Source organism: Amyelois transitella, chromosome 27, assembly GCF_032362555.1.
Source record: "Amyelois transitella isolate CPQ chromosome 27, ilAmyTran1.1, whole genome shotgun sequence".
Classification (NCBI taxonomy): domain Eukaryota; kingdom Metazoa; phylum Arthropoda; class Insecta; order Lepidoptera; family Pyralidae; genus Amyelois; species Amyelois transitella.
The window spans coordinates 3,106,775-3,126,932 of NC_083530.1; the positions used below are offsets into that span (position 1 = coordinate 3,106,775).

Below are 20,158 nucleotides of genomic sequence, written 5' to 3' on the forward strand. Positions count from 1 at the left end.
TGAATGCATGCGCGACATTTACGCACACAAACTCTATACTCTATGCATCAAGGTAACAGTTCGGTCGAAACGTAGTCGGCGCTCGGACGCTTGGCTGTCGATTTCTGAACGTTCGCGCGTCAAAATTCGAACGCCGAATTCGAATTTTTGAAATAATATACTTTTTTGTGAATTGAACGGTGATGTTTTGTGAGGTGTAAGGCCGGGACTCCACCAAAGCGGAGACGAGACGAGCGGAGAGGAGATGTTTTTTAAACAACCAATAGAATTGAGTTATTGACACGTCTCCTCTCCGCTCAGCTTCAGTGGAGATCGCTGTGCGGAGATGTGTAGTATTTGTATGTCGCGATGGAAGCGGAGATGTGAGCTGTGCGCGGACGACGCGCAGTGGAGACGAGAGATGTGCGTACTGAGCACTCAACGCCCCGCACCCGAGCTGAAAAACATGTCTTCTCGCACAGCACACAGCACACCGCACACATCTCCGCTTTGGTGGAGTCCCGCGAGCTGAAAAACATCTCTTCTCGCACAGCACACAGCACACCGCACACATCTCTGCTTTGGTGGAGTCCCGGCCTAATTGTTTCGTATTTTGGATTTGAATGTGAAATGAGTTTGTGAGGTGAGTTCTTCATGTTTTTTTTTGTAGTTACATTTTAATTATTTTGTTTAAAACATACTTGGTAGGTAACTAGGTACATTAAATTGTTGTTTTATTAATAGTTTGTGTCAAAAAATGTAATTTTATAATTATGGAATTATTCTATCATTATATTACTGATATTTTGTTTTTTATTTCATTTATCATAATCTTTTTTATATTTTCAAAGTACTAAGTTATACACTACATACATAGATATACACATTTTACGAAGCCTTTTCGCAATTATTTACAAATTAAATATTTTAAGCATGTACTCAAATATCACGTAGTTTGATTTTATTTTTACTTTAAGAAGAAATTGGCAAGTTTTCGCTAGCATTATTAAATTCTAAGTACTAGTTTCGTATACATGAACAGAAAACATTATTACTGCGGTACTCTTATGAATAATAACGCGTGCATTTTGTACATTTTCACCTAAGCTTGGTTCGTGGAAATTCCACAAGATGGCGCTAGTATTCAGTTTTTAACTTTCAAACAGCACCTCTTACGATCTAAGCTCGTGAAAATTAGTATTTGTTTGAGTTTCGTCATATATTTTTCATTTCCTCTAATTGAAAAACTGTTCTAAGTAGGTACTACCTTTTATAATTTTATTTTAACATCACTTCTGTGGAATAATTTCAATTATACCTAACACTAAGTCGTAAAAATAAACATTCTAAGTTTCAATTCCTTATTTTAAGTTTTCAGCATAATACAAACATACAGTCAAGGCTTTATATTCCTTGCCGGATAGACAGAGTCTTTGAAAGACTGAAATGTATCGTTTAGCAAAATAGTTAGAAGAATATCAATAAACATAATATCAATTTATCTTTAGGTAGGTATGATTTGAACTTTGATATTCTTATTACTATTTTGCTGAACTTTGCCTTTCAGTCTCCTTAGCCCTAATGGGGTAGAAGGAGCCGAGACAAGGTCCAAATGCCACGTTTATCTACTTGGCCTTATGTCATAATTAAATGAAAATTCTAAGAACAGTGTCAGAGTGTCAGGTTCAGATCAGAACTTCAAAGAAAAGAATCTCAAGTTTATTACACAAAATCATGCCTCATTCTCAGAAGAGTGGGCAGAGATAATATCCTTTCACTTGTCACGATCCCTGCATACTTCTTTTGCCTCATCCACGTTCATTACCTAACGTTCATGCAATCTCGACAGTTTAGGGTTAATATGTTATCATAAGTCATTTATCTTTTTTATGCAAAACCTAGAAATTAGTAGACAATTCCAAACACTTCTAATTAAATCCCACTCGAACACTTCGTATTAAAATAAATACTCATTGCATCAAAGCCACAACAAACTTTCAATAAAAAAGACATTATAAGGTAGTCGTATCAAAAAAGAAAACGATCAAGTTGCCGGCAGGTCCAAGATGTGTACGCCATTACCATCTTACACATACTGTTTTTCATCTAATACGCTATTCGATTTTCAACTTTATTAGCATGTTTTAAGAGTGGCGCGTCTAGTTTGACAGGTCGTGCAATATGTTTGTACAATTTTTTGTGGACCAACAGGTTTTGATCTTAGGGATTATAATTGGAGCAGGTGTTCAATGGGTGTTGTTTTTAGTGGAATCGGTTTATTTTTGGGATGCATCGGCTCGGGAGACGGTGGTGATAGGATCTTTTCGAATAACCGTGGGATTCTGGGTACAGTTAGTATGCTCAATGATTTCTTGCGAATAACGGTAGAGTTATAGCTCTTAATATCAAAATTTTTAATTAAATTATTGAATCGCAAAACTGTAATACGCTTCGACCAATACGATTCGTGTGTTGCATGAAATTATGACTGAATAGAGATTTAATAAATTAATTAGCATAAATTCAGACTGTACATATGTAAATTTGATAAGTGTTTAATCATCTTTTCTTTATTCTTTTATGGTTTTATTATTAAATAAAATAAATTTATTTAAAGGTTTATTAATAAAAAAATAAAAAAACGATACAGAAGTAAAGATAAAATAAGTTTATTTTTATTTTATAATAGAAAACAATATCTAGAGCATTATTACTCGGGACTTCATACGGACCAGCTTTTCTGTCAATCACTGGCAAACACTGGAAAAATGAAACTTTTTATTTGTAAAAATTTCTGCATAGATATGTAGGTATACTTGTGTAGGAAAAAAACACGACTCAAACATAAGTACTTAAAAAAACTAGATCCTATTCATAATTAATTTTATTACTTTTATAAAAATATAATCTTCAAAAATTTTATTACCGTTTATGCACAAATAACTTCCAATTATCCATAACCACCTTAATTTATTTGCATAATAGTCGAAACAAAAGAATTTATGTTACGTTATTAATTCACACATCCTTGAGATAAAACCTGTGTGAGGACTTGAAACTACTTATTTGGCAAACAAAGATACTATGACCATCATTACTTGATCCACAGATTTTTAGATCGACTTTAAATATCTGTATTGTAAGTAGCTCAGGTTAATCTGGTGGATGTAAGAGTTTATGTTTTGTTACGTTATTTAAGGTTATAGTCCATTTGTATTTTTAAAATAAAAAAGAAATCTTGATGTAAAGTCAAGTTTTAGAAAAATAATAAGACCTGATTAAACATGTCTTAAGTTCGATCAAAAATCTATCAACATCTAGATATTTATTAATTTATTTTTGCTGCCTTTAAGAAGAAATTACGCTATAATGAGATGAGAAAAAAACTGTAATTACCTATTAGTATTGTAAAAAAAATCTTATTTGAAGAACAGGTGGTGAATTCATTATTTTCCAATGAAATGACTTTATTATAATTTATGTTTTTATATCAATATTTAAAACATGTCTTGTCTTACAGGAGGAAATGAAAAAATGTTTTCTTTTCGCAAAAAAAATATATGAAAGAGACTTTGCTTCCAAATTTGAATCTGGTTTTCACCAATGGAACATCGCCTTTAGTAACCTTGTGTGGCAATAAAATTCGCGTGGGTGTAAGCTATTGAAAATAAATTAAAATAATAATAACCTTTAACACAAGTGAATAAGATACGAAACGATTTAACACACTTCTTTCTTTTACGAAAAAAAAACACGCAATGATGTTTAAAAAAAGAGTTCTACATTTGTGATTTATGTTTATTATATGAACTGTTTATATAATTTGTAATCATATAATCTGATTGGTTCATTAAACAGGCTAATCTTATCATAATTTCCATTTTATTGATCGCAATATTGATTTATTTTACACTTTAGAAATTTCAATTCTGTCATTAAAAACCAATCATATAATGTGGCCTTAGAGTTTTGTGATTATTGTCTATGTCTGCTTCATAAGGGAAAAGACGTGACATAATTATGTGTTTTGAATAGAACAGCTGTTAACGAACCTTTATTGGTGTCCAAATTAATTTTTGAAAGTCTTTTCTTCAATAAAGCGGGTTGGTTTCAGTTTAGATAGTAAATGTAATATTCATACATATCACCTCTATATCCCTTGCGGGGTAGACAGAGGTCGTGAAAAGACTGATAGACTACGTTAAGCTGTTTGGCTTAATGATAGAATTGAGATTTTGATGAATTGGGAAATGAGAATTGAGAGAAAGAATTATCTTTCCCATGGATCCGAAATTATTTTTCGATTGGTGCCGGGAACCACACGGAAAAAAGTCACATATTTGAATTTATATTTGATTGTCATATCAATCATGATACATTAAAGCATTTCTTTTACTTCTATAAAAGTATTCGAATCCTATATGCTTTTAAAACACTGAAAACTCCGTCAAAATTGTTACGATTTCTTCAGACAACATTTTTTAATAATATCTAAAATACACAGGTGTAAAATTTTACCTGTAAAAGAATAAAATATTCCATGCAATCAGATTAAAATTTGAACACCAATACGATAATATTTTCATTATTAAACTCATGAAAAAAAAACCGCAGTGAACAAAACGGAAAATTTAATTAAACATCGCAATACACCTTCGTTACAAAAACAAACGAAAACAACAAACAAAATTGAATAAGAATAATTTCGAAAATGGAACGCCGCGTATGAAAGCGAATAAAAATAATTTGAAAAAAAAAAAGAAACAAAATGGAACATTTTTCGCGAAAACTAAAAACGCATACTGTTTTAACTGCGAAATTGTTAGCGTGGATGGAACTTCATTAAAATGAAAGCTTTTAAAAACATATGTTTGTTGGATCGATATTGTTAGTTTTTGTTTGTGTTTGTAATAAAATTTTACATAAGTGGACCTTGTATTTACATAGCATATGTACTGTTGGAGAGTAAAAGTTTAAGCTGATCAGTTTTAAGCATCTTAGAATAGGATTCTTACCCCCGGCGTTAGTCCCAGTTACATCCTTATTTTTCTGAAGAGGATTTGCTGTGACCAAAAGCTTGGATTGGGTAAGTTAGGTTTTTACACGAAGTGACTTCCATCTTACCTCCGGAACCTTTTTCTGGAACCTTATTCATATTAGATCATGGTTTTACATCCAGTTGCCTGAGTGTGCAGTTTACCTCAATATCTTTAACCGTAGGAGCATTGGTTAGCCATCAAACTAATGTACATAACTTAGAAAAGGGTCATTGGTACTGAGGTGGGATTTGAACCAAAACAAGGACATAGTAAAGAACTATAGTAATTAAAATGCAGACCATCAATTAGTGAAATGAGTGTGGCAATAAAGTCATCCGTTTATTAAAATTTTGGCCGGACATTCCTCTGTTAATGGCGGGTTAATTGACTGACTCAGGACCAGAGGACACCATTATAATTGCAGCAATTTTGAGATATTTCATTATAAAAACTTCTAGAATATTTTTTGTAGATCATTTTTAAAAGAAACATTGAAAAGATTCCATCGTTATACGGATAATTTTTTTTTTGAAAAAAAAAATGTATTGTACAATTTTTAATTAATTTTTTTTATATACTTATTAACGAGCAATATTTGTATGTACCTATATGTAATCGAAAAAGGCTCTAACGATTACGTTAAAATTTGAAATACGTATAGGTGCATATTATTTACTGTTTCATATTGTTTCAATAAATTTGTTTTATAATTTCGGATGAAACTTCCTATATAAGTTAATTAAATGCATATTTGCTATTATTCATGAATAAAATTTAATAAATTTACATCATCATTATAATGATTCATTGTTCAGATTTGCTGTTTGCCCGATAAGCAGAATCCCTACATCTTATATTTACATAATTTGTGTACATACATATAATCACGTCCATATCCTTTGCGGGGTAGACAGAGCCAACAGTCTCGATAAGATTGAAAAGGCTACGTTCAGCTGTATGACTTAATGACGGAATTTGAATATAAATTGTGACAGGTTGCTAGCCTAGCCGACAAGAATAATTCCAAGTTTATTAGCCTTTACCTTATTTGCCTTGTATAAGATCCATGGGAAAATATGGAGTAATCCTTCTATACAAAATGCTTGGAGCCACACGGCAAGACTTTTGAAATACCTATGTACCTTCAGGCTTCTGCCTTTGAATTTAGACTTTATTTTAAACTAGTTGTGCCCGCGACTTCGTCCGCGAGGAATAGTTATTTTGGCTATCATTGAAGCCAATCCGATCAAGAATGAATAAGTTACCATGTTTTTTTTTCACATTTTCCATTATTTCTTCGCTTGTAATAGTTGCAGCGTAATGTTCTATAGCCTCAAGCCTTCCTCGATAAATGGTCTATTCAACACAAAAATAATTTCTCAATTCGAACCAGTAGTTCCTGAGATTAGTTCAAATAAACAAACAAACTTTTCAGCTTTATAATATTAGATTAGACATTAACAATAACAATAGTTTTTTATAGGTAGGTTAGGTATAGATAGGTTTTATTCGCAATGTTAGTGAATTTTCTCTAGCCTGCTGGTTCTTTTGCTATTAGATACAAAATGGACCAGTCCCTGAAGCATGGCATGCGCGATGCCGTTTTTATCGCGCGAAAAACTATCGCTGTTTCGCTTTTTATTACGTGAAACGGGACACCAACGGCTGGAGGTCAGACTTCTGTAATTGGTTACGATATATATAGACATTCAAGACACAAGCCAATCAGAAAACGTTCTTTTTCTAAAGTGACCTACCAGGGAAATCTGGCACTTTTAGTTCAGAAAATACTCCTTCTTTTAACGAGGTCAAATGGGAGTCGCTAAGTGGAAATCTCAAGATCGTGTTTTTAGGCGCCCGTGCGCCGCTCTACATACCTATGCCTAAGTCCACCACGTAAACCTTAAAAAAGCCTAGACGGGGATGGTCAAGCAAGGAAGGTAGCGGTCAGGTCAAGAGTACCTTAAGCCGATGATCTTGCATGAAGTTATTAAAGTGGATGAAGCGAAAGAAGTTTGCAGTGATCGTGGTAAGTGCCTTGCCTTTCGGAAATGAGGCACAATTGTATTTATTTAAACGGCAGATTTGATTAAAATTATCCGAAAACATGATCTCTTTTGTCGATAACGGATAAAAAACATCGTTCACGGATCAAAAAACAGATTATTCGCATCGGAGGATTTGTTATCCGCTCCTACAATTTAATTTATATCCAACCACTTCCCTACGCCGTTTACGATTTATTAATTAAAGCTCTTTGCACAATTCTGTGGCGACATCTCTACGCCACTCGTCAACAACATCAAATCGCACAACAACTGTCAATCATCTCGAAGAAATCGACGCGCTCAGCCAATAGCAGCGAAGAATCTAAGACGCGATTTCAGAGATTTCACGGATTGGAGCGATATATACAACCTCCGACACAACATCGTCAGAGCCGCGGTTCCCCAGGCACAACACCTAGCCTGGCGGAAGATCTTCCCTTTGGTGGCGGTCGAGCCGAATCATCGCTCCCGCTACATTGGTGACCCCGACGTGATTGGAAGCAACCTTCTCCATCATCATCAACTCCAATCCTCAGCATCACTCCTCACTCTGCAAGCAGTCTCACAGCAAGCCAGCAACTGGGTATCGCAGCAGGTCCATCGCAGCCAACGCAACGAGCTTCCTGGTCCTGTCTCCACCCGCACTCACTCTCATCGACTTCGGCGACCGACGCGTCTACGCAGCCCACGTCTGGATCTCATCGGCGGCGTCTCTTCTCCAGCGTGGCAGCTCTGCATGACTCCTACCGACGCCGACAGTCGACTTCGCTCTCTACTGTCTCGACTCACCGCAGACTACGAGCAACGCAACGGCTCACTCCTGACTCACTAGGACCTCGAGCAACTTCCGACTCACTGGAAGACAACTGGCACTTGCAAGCTACTGAAGCACAGATTGCACAGCAAGATCAAGACTTCAGACCTCCGGTCTTGGGGGGGAGTACTGTGGCGACATCTCTACGCCACTCGTCAACAACATCAAATCGCACAACAACTGTCAATCATCTCGAAGAAATCGACGCGCTCAGCCAATAGCAGCGAAGAATCTAAGACGCGATTTCAGAGATTTCACGGATTGGAGCGATATATACAACCTCCGACACAACATCGTCGGAGCCGCGGTTCCCCAGGCACAACACCTAGCCTGGCGGAAGATCTTCCCTTTGGTGGCGGTCGAGCCGAATCATCGCTCCCGCTACAATTCTAAAGAAATTTTACAAAATGAGATCAATCGAGGAAAAAGGTTCGCTCAGATTTAAACAGTTCTTTTTTAAGGCAAAGATAGTTCTTATTTTTACTGGAAATAATACCAGTTACATCCTCAGCTGTTGGAGTGGAGAACGGGGTGCGTGTTTGACCTGCCTCCTGGATTGGGTGAGTCAGGTTTTTAAATGAAGCGACTCCCGTCTGATCTTTTTTCTTTGCGAGGGAATCCCATATTGGATCATGGTAAAAGCTGCTTTAGATAAATGTGCAATAGGCACATTCATCGCCTTACGACGTCTGGGAACCACACGGCACGTGAGTCAATCAATTAGCATGTTCTTATCAAAACTGGTTGTTCGCCGCGAATTTAAAACTTCGTGAACACTTACAGTTTTTACAAAATTGTGAATATCTTTAAAACTACTTAACCGATACTGTTGCATCCCCAATCAGAAATCTATTAACATACGTTTACATTTAAAATTTCATCAAAATCTAATCAAAGGTTCGAAAGATATCGCGATGCAAACATACATAAATACAAAAATGTATTTTTACTCTTATTGGTAGTGTTACAATAATTATCTCGTTCCAGTTTTTCGGCAATAAGTAATTCTTCATTAAATCTAAGCTTGTCGAATAAAAACGAACAAACCGTAAGACTAGAAACACAATCGGCCGCCGATTAGCGACACCATGAAGTTTATCGAGTGAATCGATTAGAGCCCGTGGGAAAGAATCGGTAATCTGGCGATTAATCGATCAAGTTTGCAGCACGATAGTGCAATTATCGCTATTAGGTGCGGCGGTTACAGAGGCGTGCCGTGACATCCCAATACATATGTACATTCAATCACGCCTTTATAGTAATAGCTGAACGTGGCCATTCAGTCTTTTCAAGCCTGTTGGCTCTGTCTACCCCGCAAGGGACATAGACGTGACATATCTTGAGTGGTAGATAGAGCTAATAGTCTTGATAAGACTAAAATGCCACGTTCAGCTGTGTGGCTGTGGTGGAGTTTGAAATGATGACAGGATAGCCCATCGCATCCATTCATCCCAAGTATATAATCCCTTAATCGACTCTTACAATCTGTACTAAAAGAGAAGCAGCTGGGACACACTATAGTATATCACAATCTCAATAACGGGATTTTTTATATACACAGAAAAAATATAGAAATGATAAACACAAGACACAATAGCAAATAGGTTCTGCTTATTTCTAAATAAAAACTTAAGTTTTAAACTGAAACAAAATAAATTAAAAAAAAAATAACGTAGCTTCTTACGACACCTTATTTTACATACCTATTATGATATCTAGTTTAGAAGTTACGAGGGAACAGTTGAACATCCATACCCATATTACCCATACAGGTCGAAATCATAACCCTTCTTTTTGCTTAGCCGTATTCGGGAAAAAATCATCCACCTGACCCTTTGCCAGGACGTCCTTAATTTGATCAAGATACGTTCGTCTAGTCTAGGCCTTCCCACTCCGACCTTTCCCTCCACACTCACCTCGCTCGCTTCTATTTTTACCTCAACGTAATACCAAACAAAATCAATTCGCGAAGACTTATAAAGTTATTATTGAAAAAACAAAACTTGAAAACTTGTTCATAACGACGCCAAACCAAATAACGGCTGCATTCGTAAGGCCTCATTTCTTGCTTAATAAGATATGACATTGCAGTGTAAGGCTTCTCATGTAAGGGAACGGTTTGTTTACTCGACTTACCGAAAAGGAGGTTAATGTTGCTTAACTTATTTATTTTGTACATATTTGGCTAATGTTCAGTTTAAATGCTTAAATATGAATTACATAATTTTATTTGTTACCACGTTTCTCCGAAACCTTTGCAGAATCTAATCATAGTTATATACCCATTTGCCTAGATGAGTTCTCACCTCTAGCCTAAATAGTAAAAATAAAGTAACCTCTTTAGGATATTTATGACATAACAAAATCTGAACCTTCGTATAAAATTTGAGCAGATAAATCTGAATACTCGATATAAAAAAAAAACACGTCAAAACCCTACGCCAATCACGGTGAATCGCTTATTTTTCCGTAGAGGCTTGTTAGCCGCAAATTTTATGTTGTTGTAAAAACAAAATGGCGGAGGCAACATTTGTAATGCAATTTGCATAGATACGCGTGGCACACGGGCTTCAAGAAAAACACGGTGCTGGCGACACACGGGAGGGTTTTGTGTCAAGCATGTAATTGTATAAATTGATTTTTTTTTTTAATTTGGAAATTAACCAGATTAAAATCGAACTTTTATAAGAAAGTCCATTTAATTCTAGTAGGTCGGTATCAAACTTGATATTATTTTAAATCTAATATGTTTATTTTAGTGAAATTAAATTAGGTTTCCCTTTAATATATTATAATTTTTTGACCAGCCGCCGTTTTAGTCTACTGCTATTCTGTTTTTCTATAGAATAGGTTAGTAATTATGCAGTAATTAGCTTCTTTTCACTACCAGAATCTGAGTTCTATTATTAAACCATTCATCTTAACATGCCTTTCAGTTCAAGACTTTTCAGACTGTTAGGCCCTATTTACCTCGATAAGCTGGGATAAGTATTTAGTAATTACACGAATGATCTTACAAGTTTGGTGTTATTTAGTGTCGTATGTTTACAAAGCAGTGGCACGACATGTTATTTGCTACTCCTATTCTTGTACGACGTGTAAAATGCAACACGTCTTATAGATATCTAAGGAATAGCTTTTCATACGAACTTTCTAGAAATTTCACACAATTTGTTGAGGAAAAAACATGCTCGTTAGAATCTGAACAGTTTCCACGCGTGTTTTCTTGTTATAATAAGTTTTGCTTTTGATATTATTTTTTTAAAGAAGGTAATTTACTGAAAGTAATATTTTGGAATGAAAAGAAAAATTGATGTGAAAGAGTTTGTATATCGAGGATCAAAGTTTACAGCAGATGGAAAGTGTGATAGTGATATTTAAAAAATAAGAGGGTGCAAGCGAAGAAGATGGGGAATGGAGCGTTTCATGGCTTTGTGAGCAGTCAGAGGGTGTCCAATAAAGCTTGCCAAAAATACATACATACAATCACGGTTTTATCCCTTACCGGTTAGACAAAGCTAACAATCTCGAAACGACTGGACGTATAGCTACAGTTGAACTGAGCTATACATATCTAAATGATGGAATTGTGATTCAAATTGTAACACGTTACTAGCATATTGCTAATAAAAAAATATCTTTAGTTTGTAAAAAATATAAAGTATTCTTTTTCTAAACGATTCCTTTTCATCTTTTGTAGCACAGAGCCCTTAAAACCGCATATCCAAAATAAACTTCATTATTATACTTCTTTGGTTAAGAAGGAATGTGGTCTCAATATTATTTCAAACCAGCTGAATGTCCAGTTACTAATGACTTACTCGATACTTTTCCCAAAGAAAAATAGTGGATAATAAGCAGTTATAAACGCAAACTATTGATTATATTACTTCACGCAAATTATATGCCAGTAATACTATGTAGCATCGTGCCCAGTTTACACTGACTTAGTGACTGGATGTTTAGTAGTGATAGTTTAGTAAGAAGTTCATTTTACAATTTTTTTATTTTTCATTTCCCTTGAAAATACCTTTCTGGAGAGAAGCCCCAGTGCCTTGATCCAGGTTTAGGTCAGGTTTTTACACGAAGCGACTCCCATCTGACCTTTGCAGGGGAACCTTACCCGAATTGAATCATTGTTGCACATCCAGTTGCCTGCACGTGCCTCGAGCACGTTATCTTACCAAATTATTCCATACATACATACATACATAAAATCACGCCTCTTTCCCGGAGGGGTATGCAGAGACTACATCTATCCACTTGCCACGATCTCTGCATACTTCCTTCGCTTCATCCACATTCATAACTCTCTTCATGCAAGCTCGGCGGTTTCGGGTACTTTTGACCTGACCCTTTACCAGGACGTCCTTAATTTGACCAAGATGCGTTCGTCTAGGTCTTCCCACTTCGACATTTCCCTCCACACTCTCCTTGTATATCTGCTTAGACAACCTGCTTTCTTTCATCCTCTCCACATGACCAAACCATCTTAACAACCCTTTTCTATTCCTGTAACTACATCTTCTTGCACATCACAACATTCCCTTATCACGCTGTTCCTTATCCGGTCACTCAATTTCACACCCATCATACTCCTTCCAAATTATTACGATTATTGTTAGACAAAATGATAAATTTACGTAACTTACAAGTACAGCGGTAGTATTTGAAGCAATACATCACGCTTTTATACCGACTCTTACTGAACAACCTTGAATATAATTTGAAATAAATTAATTTCTATATATGGCTGCCTCAGTATAATAATTATCAATTATGTTTAATCTTCCTGTCATTTCAATGGAGGTCGACTGGGCATATTTCGTGCAAACGTAATTGGCATTCGCGAAATATTGATTTGGAAATGAGAAATATTGTAAAGTATAATTTTATGCCGTGTGGTTCCCAGCTCCAATAAAAACAAGAATAGGACCACTCCATCTCGTTCCCGTGGACGTCGTAAAAGACAAGTAAGGGATATGCTTGTAAACTTGGGATTATTCTTTTAGGCGATGGGCTAGCTCCCTGTCACTATTTGATTTTATTGAATCTCAATTCTATCATTTATTCAAACAGCTGAACGTGGCTTATCAATCTTTTCAAGACTGTGCTCTGTCTATCTCGCAAGTGATATGGACGTGTTTATTTGTATGTATTATTTTATACTGATTTTAGAAATAGGGAAAGGCAGAAAAAGAGATGGATGGATAGCGTAAAGGAATGTATGGGAAGAAAAGGAGTGACAAGTGAGACGACGAGTGGCAGAAACAATTGTGAAAAAAAGACACTGACATTCTCTTACTATTCCGACCCCACGTAAAGAGTAGTCTCGTTTTACACATATAACCAAAAGTATAAAAATAACAGATGCACATATTTTTCATAATAGATTTGAGTGCGCTTGACCTCAATCTGCTTGATGGTAAGCAAGATGAGACTTAATGTGGGCACGCAAGCTCAGATAGTGCTTATTCACTCTTGCATTGAAAATCCCCAAGTTGTATTAATCGGGTAAGAGAGATGCAGAAAGGGAATTCCAAATCACAACGTCATTACATACACAAGTCACGGCTTTATTCCTTACTGGGTGAACAGAGCCAATAGTCTCGTAAAACATAGCTTATTGTCAAGATTTGAAGGTTACGTTTAGGTATCTAGATGTCTTGATGATGAAATTTAAATTCAAAGAATAATGGAATAGTTGCCATAGGGCGACTAAATCAAGACCTTGGATCCATTGCACAGTGGTCCAGTGATAATTGCCTTTTGTTGAATCCCCATAAAACTAAATACATAGTTTTTGGTAGTAAATATCAACTGAATTGTCTTAATCTTTCAGCTACTGTCACCTTATCTGGTGAGGTTGTAGAGCGTGTGTCTGAGGTTAGAAACTTGGGATTGATAATGGATTCCAATCTGTGTTTTGAGTCACACATTGCAAAGTCTGTAAGAGATTGCTTTTATAGGTTAAGGGTCCTTTATAAGGCTAGACCTTTTCTGAGTGAGTCCCTTAGAATCCAGCTAGTGGAGGCCCTTGTTTTGTCCAAACTGAATTATGCTGATGTGGTTGTTGGGCCAAGGTTATGTGGTAAAACAAAACGGCTTCTTCAGAGGATCCAGAATGCTTGTGCTAGATATTGTTTTAATATTCCTTTGAGAGCTCATGTAACACCTTTTTTAAACCGGAACTCGATGTTAAAAATGAAACACCGCCGGAAGTTGCACCTTGCTTGTCTCTTGTTTGGCATTTTGAATCACAAAGCCCCCTCCTATCTGTATGACAAATTGGAATGGGTGAGAAAAAATAAGAGATGTGGTGCCAGGAGCTGTGCGATCCAACTTGCAACACCCCAGCATCGCTCTGTTGCATTTAGAGGCAGCTTTAGATATGCAGCATCCAAGTGTTGGAACAATATTCCTCCACCAATTCGAAACCTGAAAACCATAAATAGTTTTAAGACTAACCTAAAAAAATTCCTCATTGAGCACCAGCTTAGTGAGGAGATGCTTAGGCAGGACACTAGTGTAATATAAAGTAATTATTAATGTATGTGCTTTTCTCGTAACTTACCTCTTTGTATCTCTCGCTTCGTTGGCTGTGGAGGCACATCTTGTTTTTCACTGGTGTTTATGTTGTTGGGGGGGTTAGGTACGCATGCTTCGATCGGTCGAGGTCACACTGTTTCACATTGCATGAAATTTTTGTTAGTTGTACTTTCTTTCTTTGAATTTTTGTTACTAAGTTTACATTTAATTATTGTTTTCCCATGAATGGACAACGGATACCTGCGTGTTTGTTTGCAAGGAAAGTGTTGTGTTCATTTGCTCACAGAATGCAGATAATAGATTGGTGATGCGTACGAGTGAGTGAAATGTACGCGGCGAATGTACGCGGCGAAGCGATTCGAGGTGACGCGTTTGTACTACGCTGTGTAAATAAATTAAGATAATCATTATAAACTTAAAAGTATTCGGTGCAAAGTGTATACGAAATAGAGCTTATTAAAAGACCTGTTTACTGGTGCAAGTAGTTACTGTGTATATACTAATATTCGTGTTCAGTGACGAAAACAGTTTAAAGCGAAGGATTGATTTCTACTAACCCACCATCATTACATTATATCGACCACTGTACTTAGATCCATTGCGCCGGCACATTGCGCATTCGCTGGAGCGATTAAAGCCGCAACTTTATGAGTGTGAGCGAGACGCAACAAAGCATACGTTCACATATAAATTGGTTAACTGCATATTGTCGGTGGTAAACAAAAATTGACTTTGGATTGGATATAGGTGTTTTTTTGGATATAAACAATATCAATTTGTTATTATGGATTGCACAGCATGTCTACAACCTGTAGCAAAAGACAGGCAACTTATATGTACAATATGCAAGCGGTTCTATCATTATGCTTGTTTAAATATGAGTAGCAACTTTTATCGTCTAAACAAAGAAGAGTTTTCCGTCTCATGGCAGTGCCCGTCCTGTAATAATGTTACTTCACGGCGACACAAAGGAGACGAAACACCTGTACGATTACTCCACGAGACTAACATGTCATGTGATGGGTCTGCCCTGGATGAGAGCATAACCTCGCTGAGCACATCTATGTTACAATCTGATCCTATAATGAACAAATTGCCATCATCATCAACGTCTTTCTCTCTGGACCAACTGGCGGCACTGCTGGACAGCAAACTTAACGGCTATAACACTCAGATATTGGCAAAGTTAGAACAAAACAAAGCTGAGATTTTGAGTCTTGTCAAAATGGAACTTCACAATTCAATCGAGATGGTGAAATCTGAATTCACTGCAACTACTGATTTTTTGTCTGACCAAATTAATCACTTGAATGGTAGCATCGATGAGATCGCCAAGAAGGTAAAAAATCTTGAACAGGAGAATGTAAGCCTAGTTTCTCAACTAGGCAAGATTGGGAATAAGTTGGGAACCATACCCGAAGTAAATGATACTATTACAAAATTGCGGAACGAGTTAAATGAACGTGAGCGTGAATTTTTATTGAACGACGTCGAGTTAACATGCATACCCGAGTTTCAGGGAGAATCTTGTGTGCATATTGTAGTAACTGTTGCCTCTAAATTGGGAATTGATATCACTGAAAAGGATATCGTAGTAGCAGCAAGAGTGGGGTCGCGCGGACAGCCTCAGGATAAGAAGCAGTCGTATGCGGGAGATAGCGTGGGGGGTGACGTGCGGCCGCGGCCCGTGGTGGTGCGATTTACCCGTCGCGCTATCCGTGATGAACTGCTGCGGCAGTCTCGCGTGCGTAGAAATGCAAGTACGAGTGATCTCGGCCTTCCTCATCATACACCAAGAAGGTTCTATATTAATGAGAGACTGACCAAACTCAACAGAATCATATTTGCCAAAACACTTCAGGCATCCCGTGGTGCTAAGCCCGATAGTTGGAAATTTGTTTGGACAAAGGGAGGAAAGGTGTTTGCTAGGCGCACGGCTTCTTCATCTGTATATAAAATAATCAGCCTCAGTGATATAGTAAGAGTTTTCGGCCTTGCCTCAGCTGTCTCTGATGCCAACGATAATTCAAGCCAGCGATTGTTATGAATTTACCGGTTTATATTGCAAGGGATAGATCTGGTTTTCCCTGTTATAGTTATTATGCTATTTAGTATTGTGTCAAGTGCTTGCTCACATATACATGTACTGTGGGGATGTAGATATAATCACCGGTACTTTTTTTATCTGTTTCTCGCTTTTAAGGTGCTATTATGCAACTATACATCTATACTATATTTTTCTTTCGTGTATTTCTCATATACTTTAATTAGTGCTTTGTTTACATTAAATGTACGGCGGATGTATAAAATTAACAATTTGTATTTTTCAAATGTATTTTTCACGAGAATGATGGTGACTACTTGTAAACATTTATACGCCTTGTTGAAACATAGAAACATATATTTTATTGCTTTTGATATATTTATTATATATAAGGTTTGTATAACTTGGCTATCCTTACATACACTGTTTAAACTATGCGAAGGTTATTTTTATATTTCCTACTCAGTTTCTTCATATGGGAAGCCTAGTGCTCGGTCCTTTTTTACTCGTATATTATATACTATAAGTGCTTGCGATTATTATATGTACGATGGACTTGGTATTTGGTTGACCAGGTGGCTACTGTTTAAACGTAAAATTAAACTCTTTTGCATTCCCCATTTAGTAGTTATTGCACAAAAGATTGTATACAGTGCTCAGTTATTTGAATTAGAAATGTGTATGTGTAAAGCTAATAGCTTCTATATTGTTTATGTTAAGATGAGAAGGAATTGCTTTAGACTCAAAAGTACATTGGTTTTGAATGTGCAATGTGTATGTGTTTTGCGGCGCACTGAAGGGGCACTGATGGGGCACGTTTTTCGGTTTATTTATACAAAAAATGCTTTACCTCAAAGTGGCTTTTATATACATATATATTTCATTGAGTTACATCTCTTACACACATTATATTTTTTTGTAAATAACTTTGACAATCATCTGTTTTGTTTTGAAACTGAGATTCATATTTATAGAACCCCACACACATATGAGAAAATGTTTGTCTCTTTTAAGATATTGACTTTTAAAAGTGATATCACTTATACGTTATTTTTAATTATCTCACTCATAATTCACGCGTCTTATACTAAATAAATATGCAAACAAAAATGATTAAATCAAAAAACATGAAAATTAGTCTCTTTAACAAAGGGTCGCTAGGGTCGAGACATGATGAGTTTTTAATGGCAGTGGCTCGCGTTTCTCCAGATATTCTGGCAATAAATGAAACCTGGCTTTCTGATGAGGGGGATAGGCGTGCCCCAACGGTTCCAGGTTACAGACTCCGACATATACCTAGGCCGCCAAATCACCAACGTAGTCGTGGTGGAGGAGTAGGATTTTACATAAGGAAGGGGCTAGAGGCACGCACCTGTCCACAGCCCACATCGGCCTCACATATTGATCAGATGTGGATATCTCTTAAGGTAAATTCCGTTCGTTTGCTCATTGGCACTGCGTATCGGCCTCCATGGCTTAACCCGGGAACCTTTTTTGATGCTATAACCGAATCGCTTGCGTCATTTTATGACTATGATAAGGTTTACCTTGTAGGTGACTTTAATGTTGACTTAATTGAAAAAGACCCATACAAGTACCCACAGCTTGAACAGTTTTTGAAATGTTTTAATCTCACGAACTTCGTTAACCAACCCACCCATTTTACTTCCCATAGTGAGACAATTATTGATCTGATCTGTTCGAATAGTGTAGTTTGCGACTTAAATGTTGATCATATACCCCAGCTTGGAGCTCATGCTTTTATTACAGCTCATTTAAACATAAGAAGACCTAGATTGCCTCTGAAGAAGGTCAGTAGCAGGAAATTAAAAAAAATATGTTTGAGTGGTTTTGACAGTGATATTTTAGATTTGAACCTATATGAAATAAATGATTTGGATGACGTTAATGACTTAATCTCTGTTTTCACCAATCGAGTAATGGCATTGTTTGATCGTCATGCGCCGATCACCTCATCTGTTGTACGACCTAAAAACACTCCGTGGATTACAAGTAATATTCGTTACCAAATGAAACTGCGCGATGAGGCTCACAGGAGATACAAAATTTCAGGACTGGAGGAGGATCATAGGCATTATAAAGATTTAAAGAAAATGGTACACGTGTGTCTTTTCACTGAGCGTAAAGCTTATTTTGATCAATATATTAATAATAATATTAAGAATCCCAAATTGCTTTGGAAAAATATTAAAAATTCAGTTCTGCCTGATTCAAATAATGCTTGCGATCTTCCTCAACATCTTTTGGAACCCGAAAAAATCAATGCTCACTTTTTGAATGTCCCTGGGCTAAATTCTATTTCTATATCAGATTTGTCATACTTTGAATGTCATCGTAAGTTTTCCTGTGAGTTTCGCCTAGAGCCGGTGACTGATGAAGTTGTTGCCAATATCATATTAAGTATTAAGTCGAACGCGCAGGGTAGTGATGGTCTCAGTAGGGACATGATACTTTTAACAATGCCGTATACATTGTCAATAATCACTCAAATTATTAATAAGTCTATCACATCCTGTACATTTCCTGATAAATGGAAAATAGCCATTGTGTGTCCAATACCAAAAGTAGACAGTCCCCAGGACTTTAAGGACTTACGTCCTGTCAGCCTCCTTCCATATGTATCTAAGATAATGGAAAAAATAGTATACCTACAGTTATACAAATATTGTGAGGCTTGTGGCCTTCTTCCAGACAAACAATCGGGTTTCAGAAAGGGTCGCAGCACAGCGACAGCATTGATCGATGTTGTTGATAATATTCTTTACAGTCAGGATAGGGGCGAGGCCTCTCTTCTCGTTCTGTTGGACTACTCGCGTGCCTTTGATTGCATAAATATTCCCCTTCTTCTTTCGAAGATGTCTTACTATGGGTTCCATCCATCAACAATAAAATGGTTCAACTCTTACCTCAGTGGCCGGTCGCAGCGGATCCAAATACGAGCCTCCAATGGTGAGGTACTTAAATCGAAGAATAGTCCTGTTAGCAGAGGTGTACCACAGGGCTCTATTTTGGGGCCGCTGTTGTTTATTATATATACTGCGGATATAATTGACGTTATTAAAATTTGCAAATACCAATTGTATGCTGACGATTTGCAGATTTACGTATCTTTTGGAGACAAAGACTTTGATAGTGCCATTGCCGATCTTAATGCGGATCTTGACAGAATCGCTGCTTGGTCTGAAAGGAATTGCTTAGTTCTAAATCCAACCAAAACAAAATTTATGATTTTTGGATCTAAAAGTCAAATAGCTAAAACTAAATCGAGAAGATTATGCGTTAAAATCAGGGACACCAGTGTTGATATGGTAGAAGAGGCTAGAAATTTGGGAGTACTGATGGACGGCAGACTTAGGTTTGAGGATTATGTGGCGGGGGTGGTGAAGAGTTGTTTTTATAGACTGAAAGTCTTATACCGTATTAGAGATTTCATATGCGTAGATTTACGTATCTCTCTGTGTGAGGCACTGGTTTTATCTAAGCTTAATTATTGCATTACTGTATACGGACCTTGTCTCTTAGCTAAATCACAGAAACTTATACAGCGGGTACAAAATGCCTGTGCACGATATTGCTTTAAAATTCCACCTCGCACAAGTGTTAGTCCGTTCATTTACTCCTCAAATCTCTTAAAAATGCGAGATCGACAGAAACTGTACATGGC

The 20,158-nt window shown here is 36.7% G+C and overlaps 2 protein-coding genes across 3 annotated transcripts in view; both read left to right on the forward strand.

Annotated features, from left to right (window-relative positions):
• Window positions 1–351: 351 nt before the first annotated feature.
• LOC106140743 (irregular chiasm C-roughest protein) overlaps window positions 352–20,158 on the forward strand; it is a 64,014-nt gene continuing 44,207 nt past the window's right edge. For both annotated transcript variants that reach the window (XM_060952071.1, XM_060952073.1), the window contains exon 1: window positions 352–622. The gene's annotated coding sequence lies outside the window, so the exon portion shown is untranslated. The remainder of the gene's footprint in view (window positions 623–20,158) is intronic.
• Window positions 15,307–16,476, forward strand: LOC106140450 (uncharacterized). Its single transcript, XM_013342046.2, has one exon. The coding sequence runs from the start codon at window positions 15,307–15,309 to the stop codon at window positions 16,474–16,476; it is 1,170 nt and encodes a 389-aa protein (XP_013197500.2).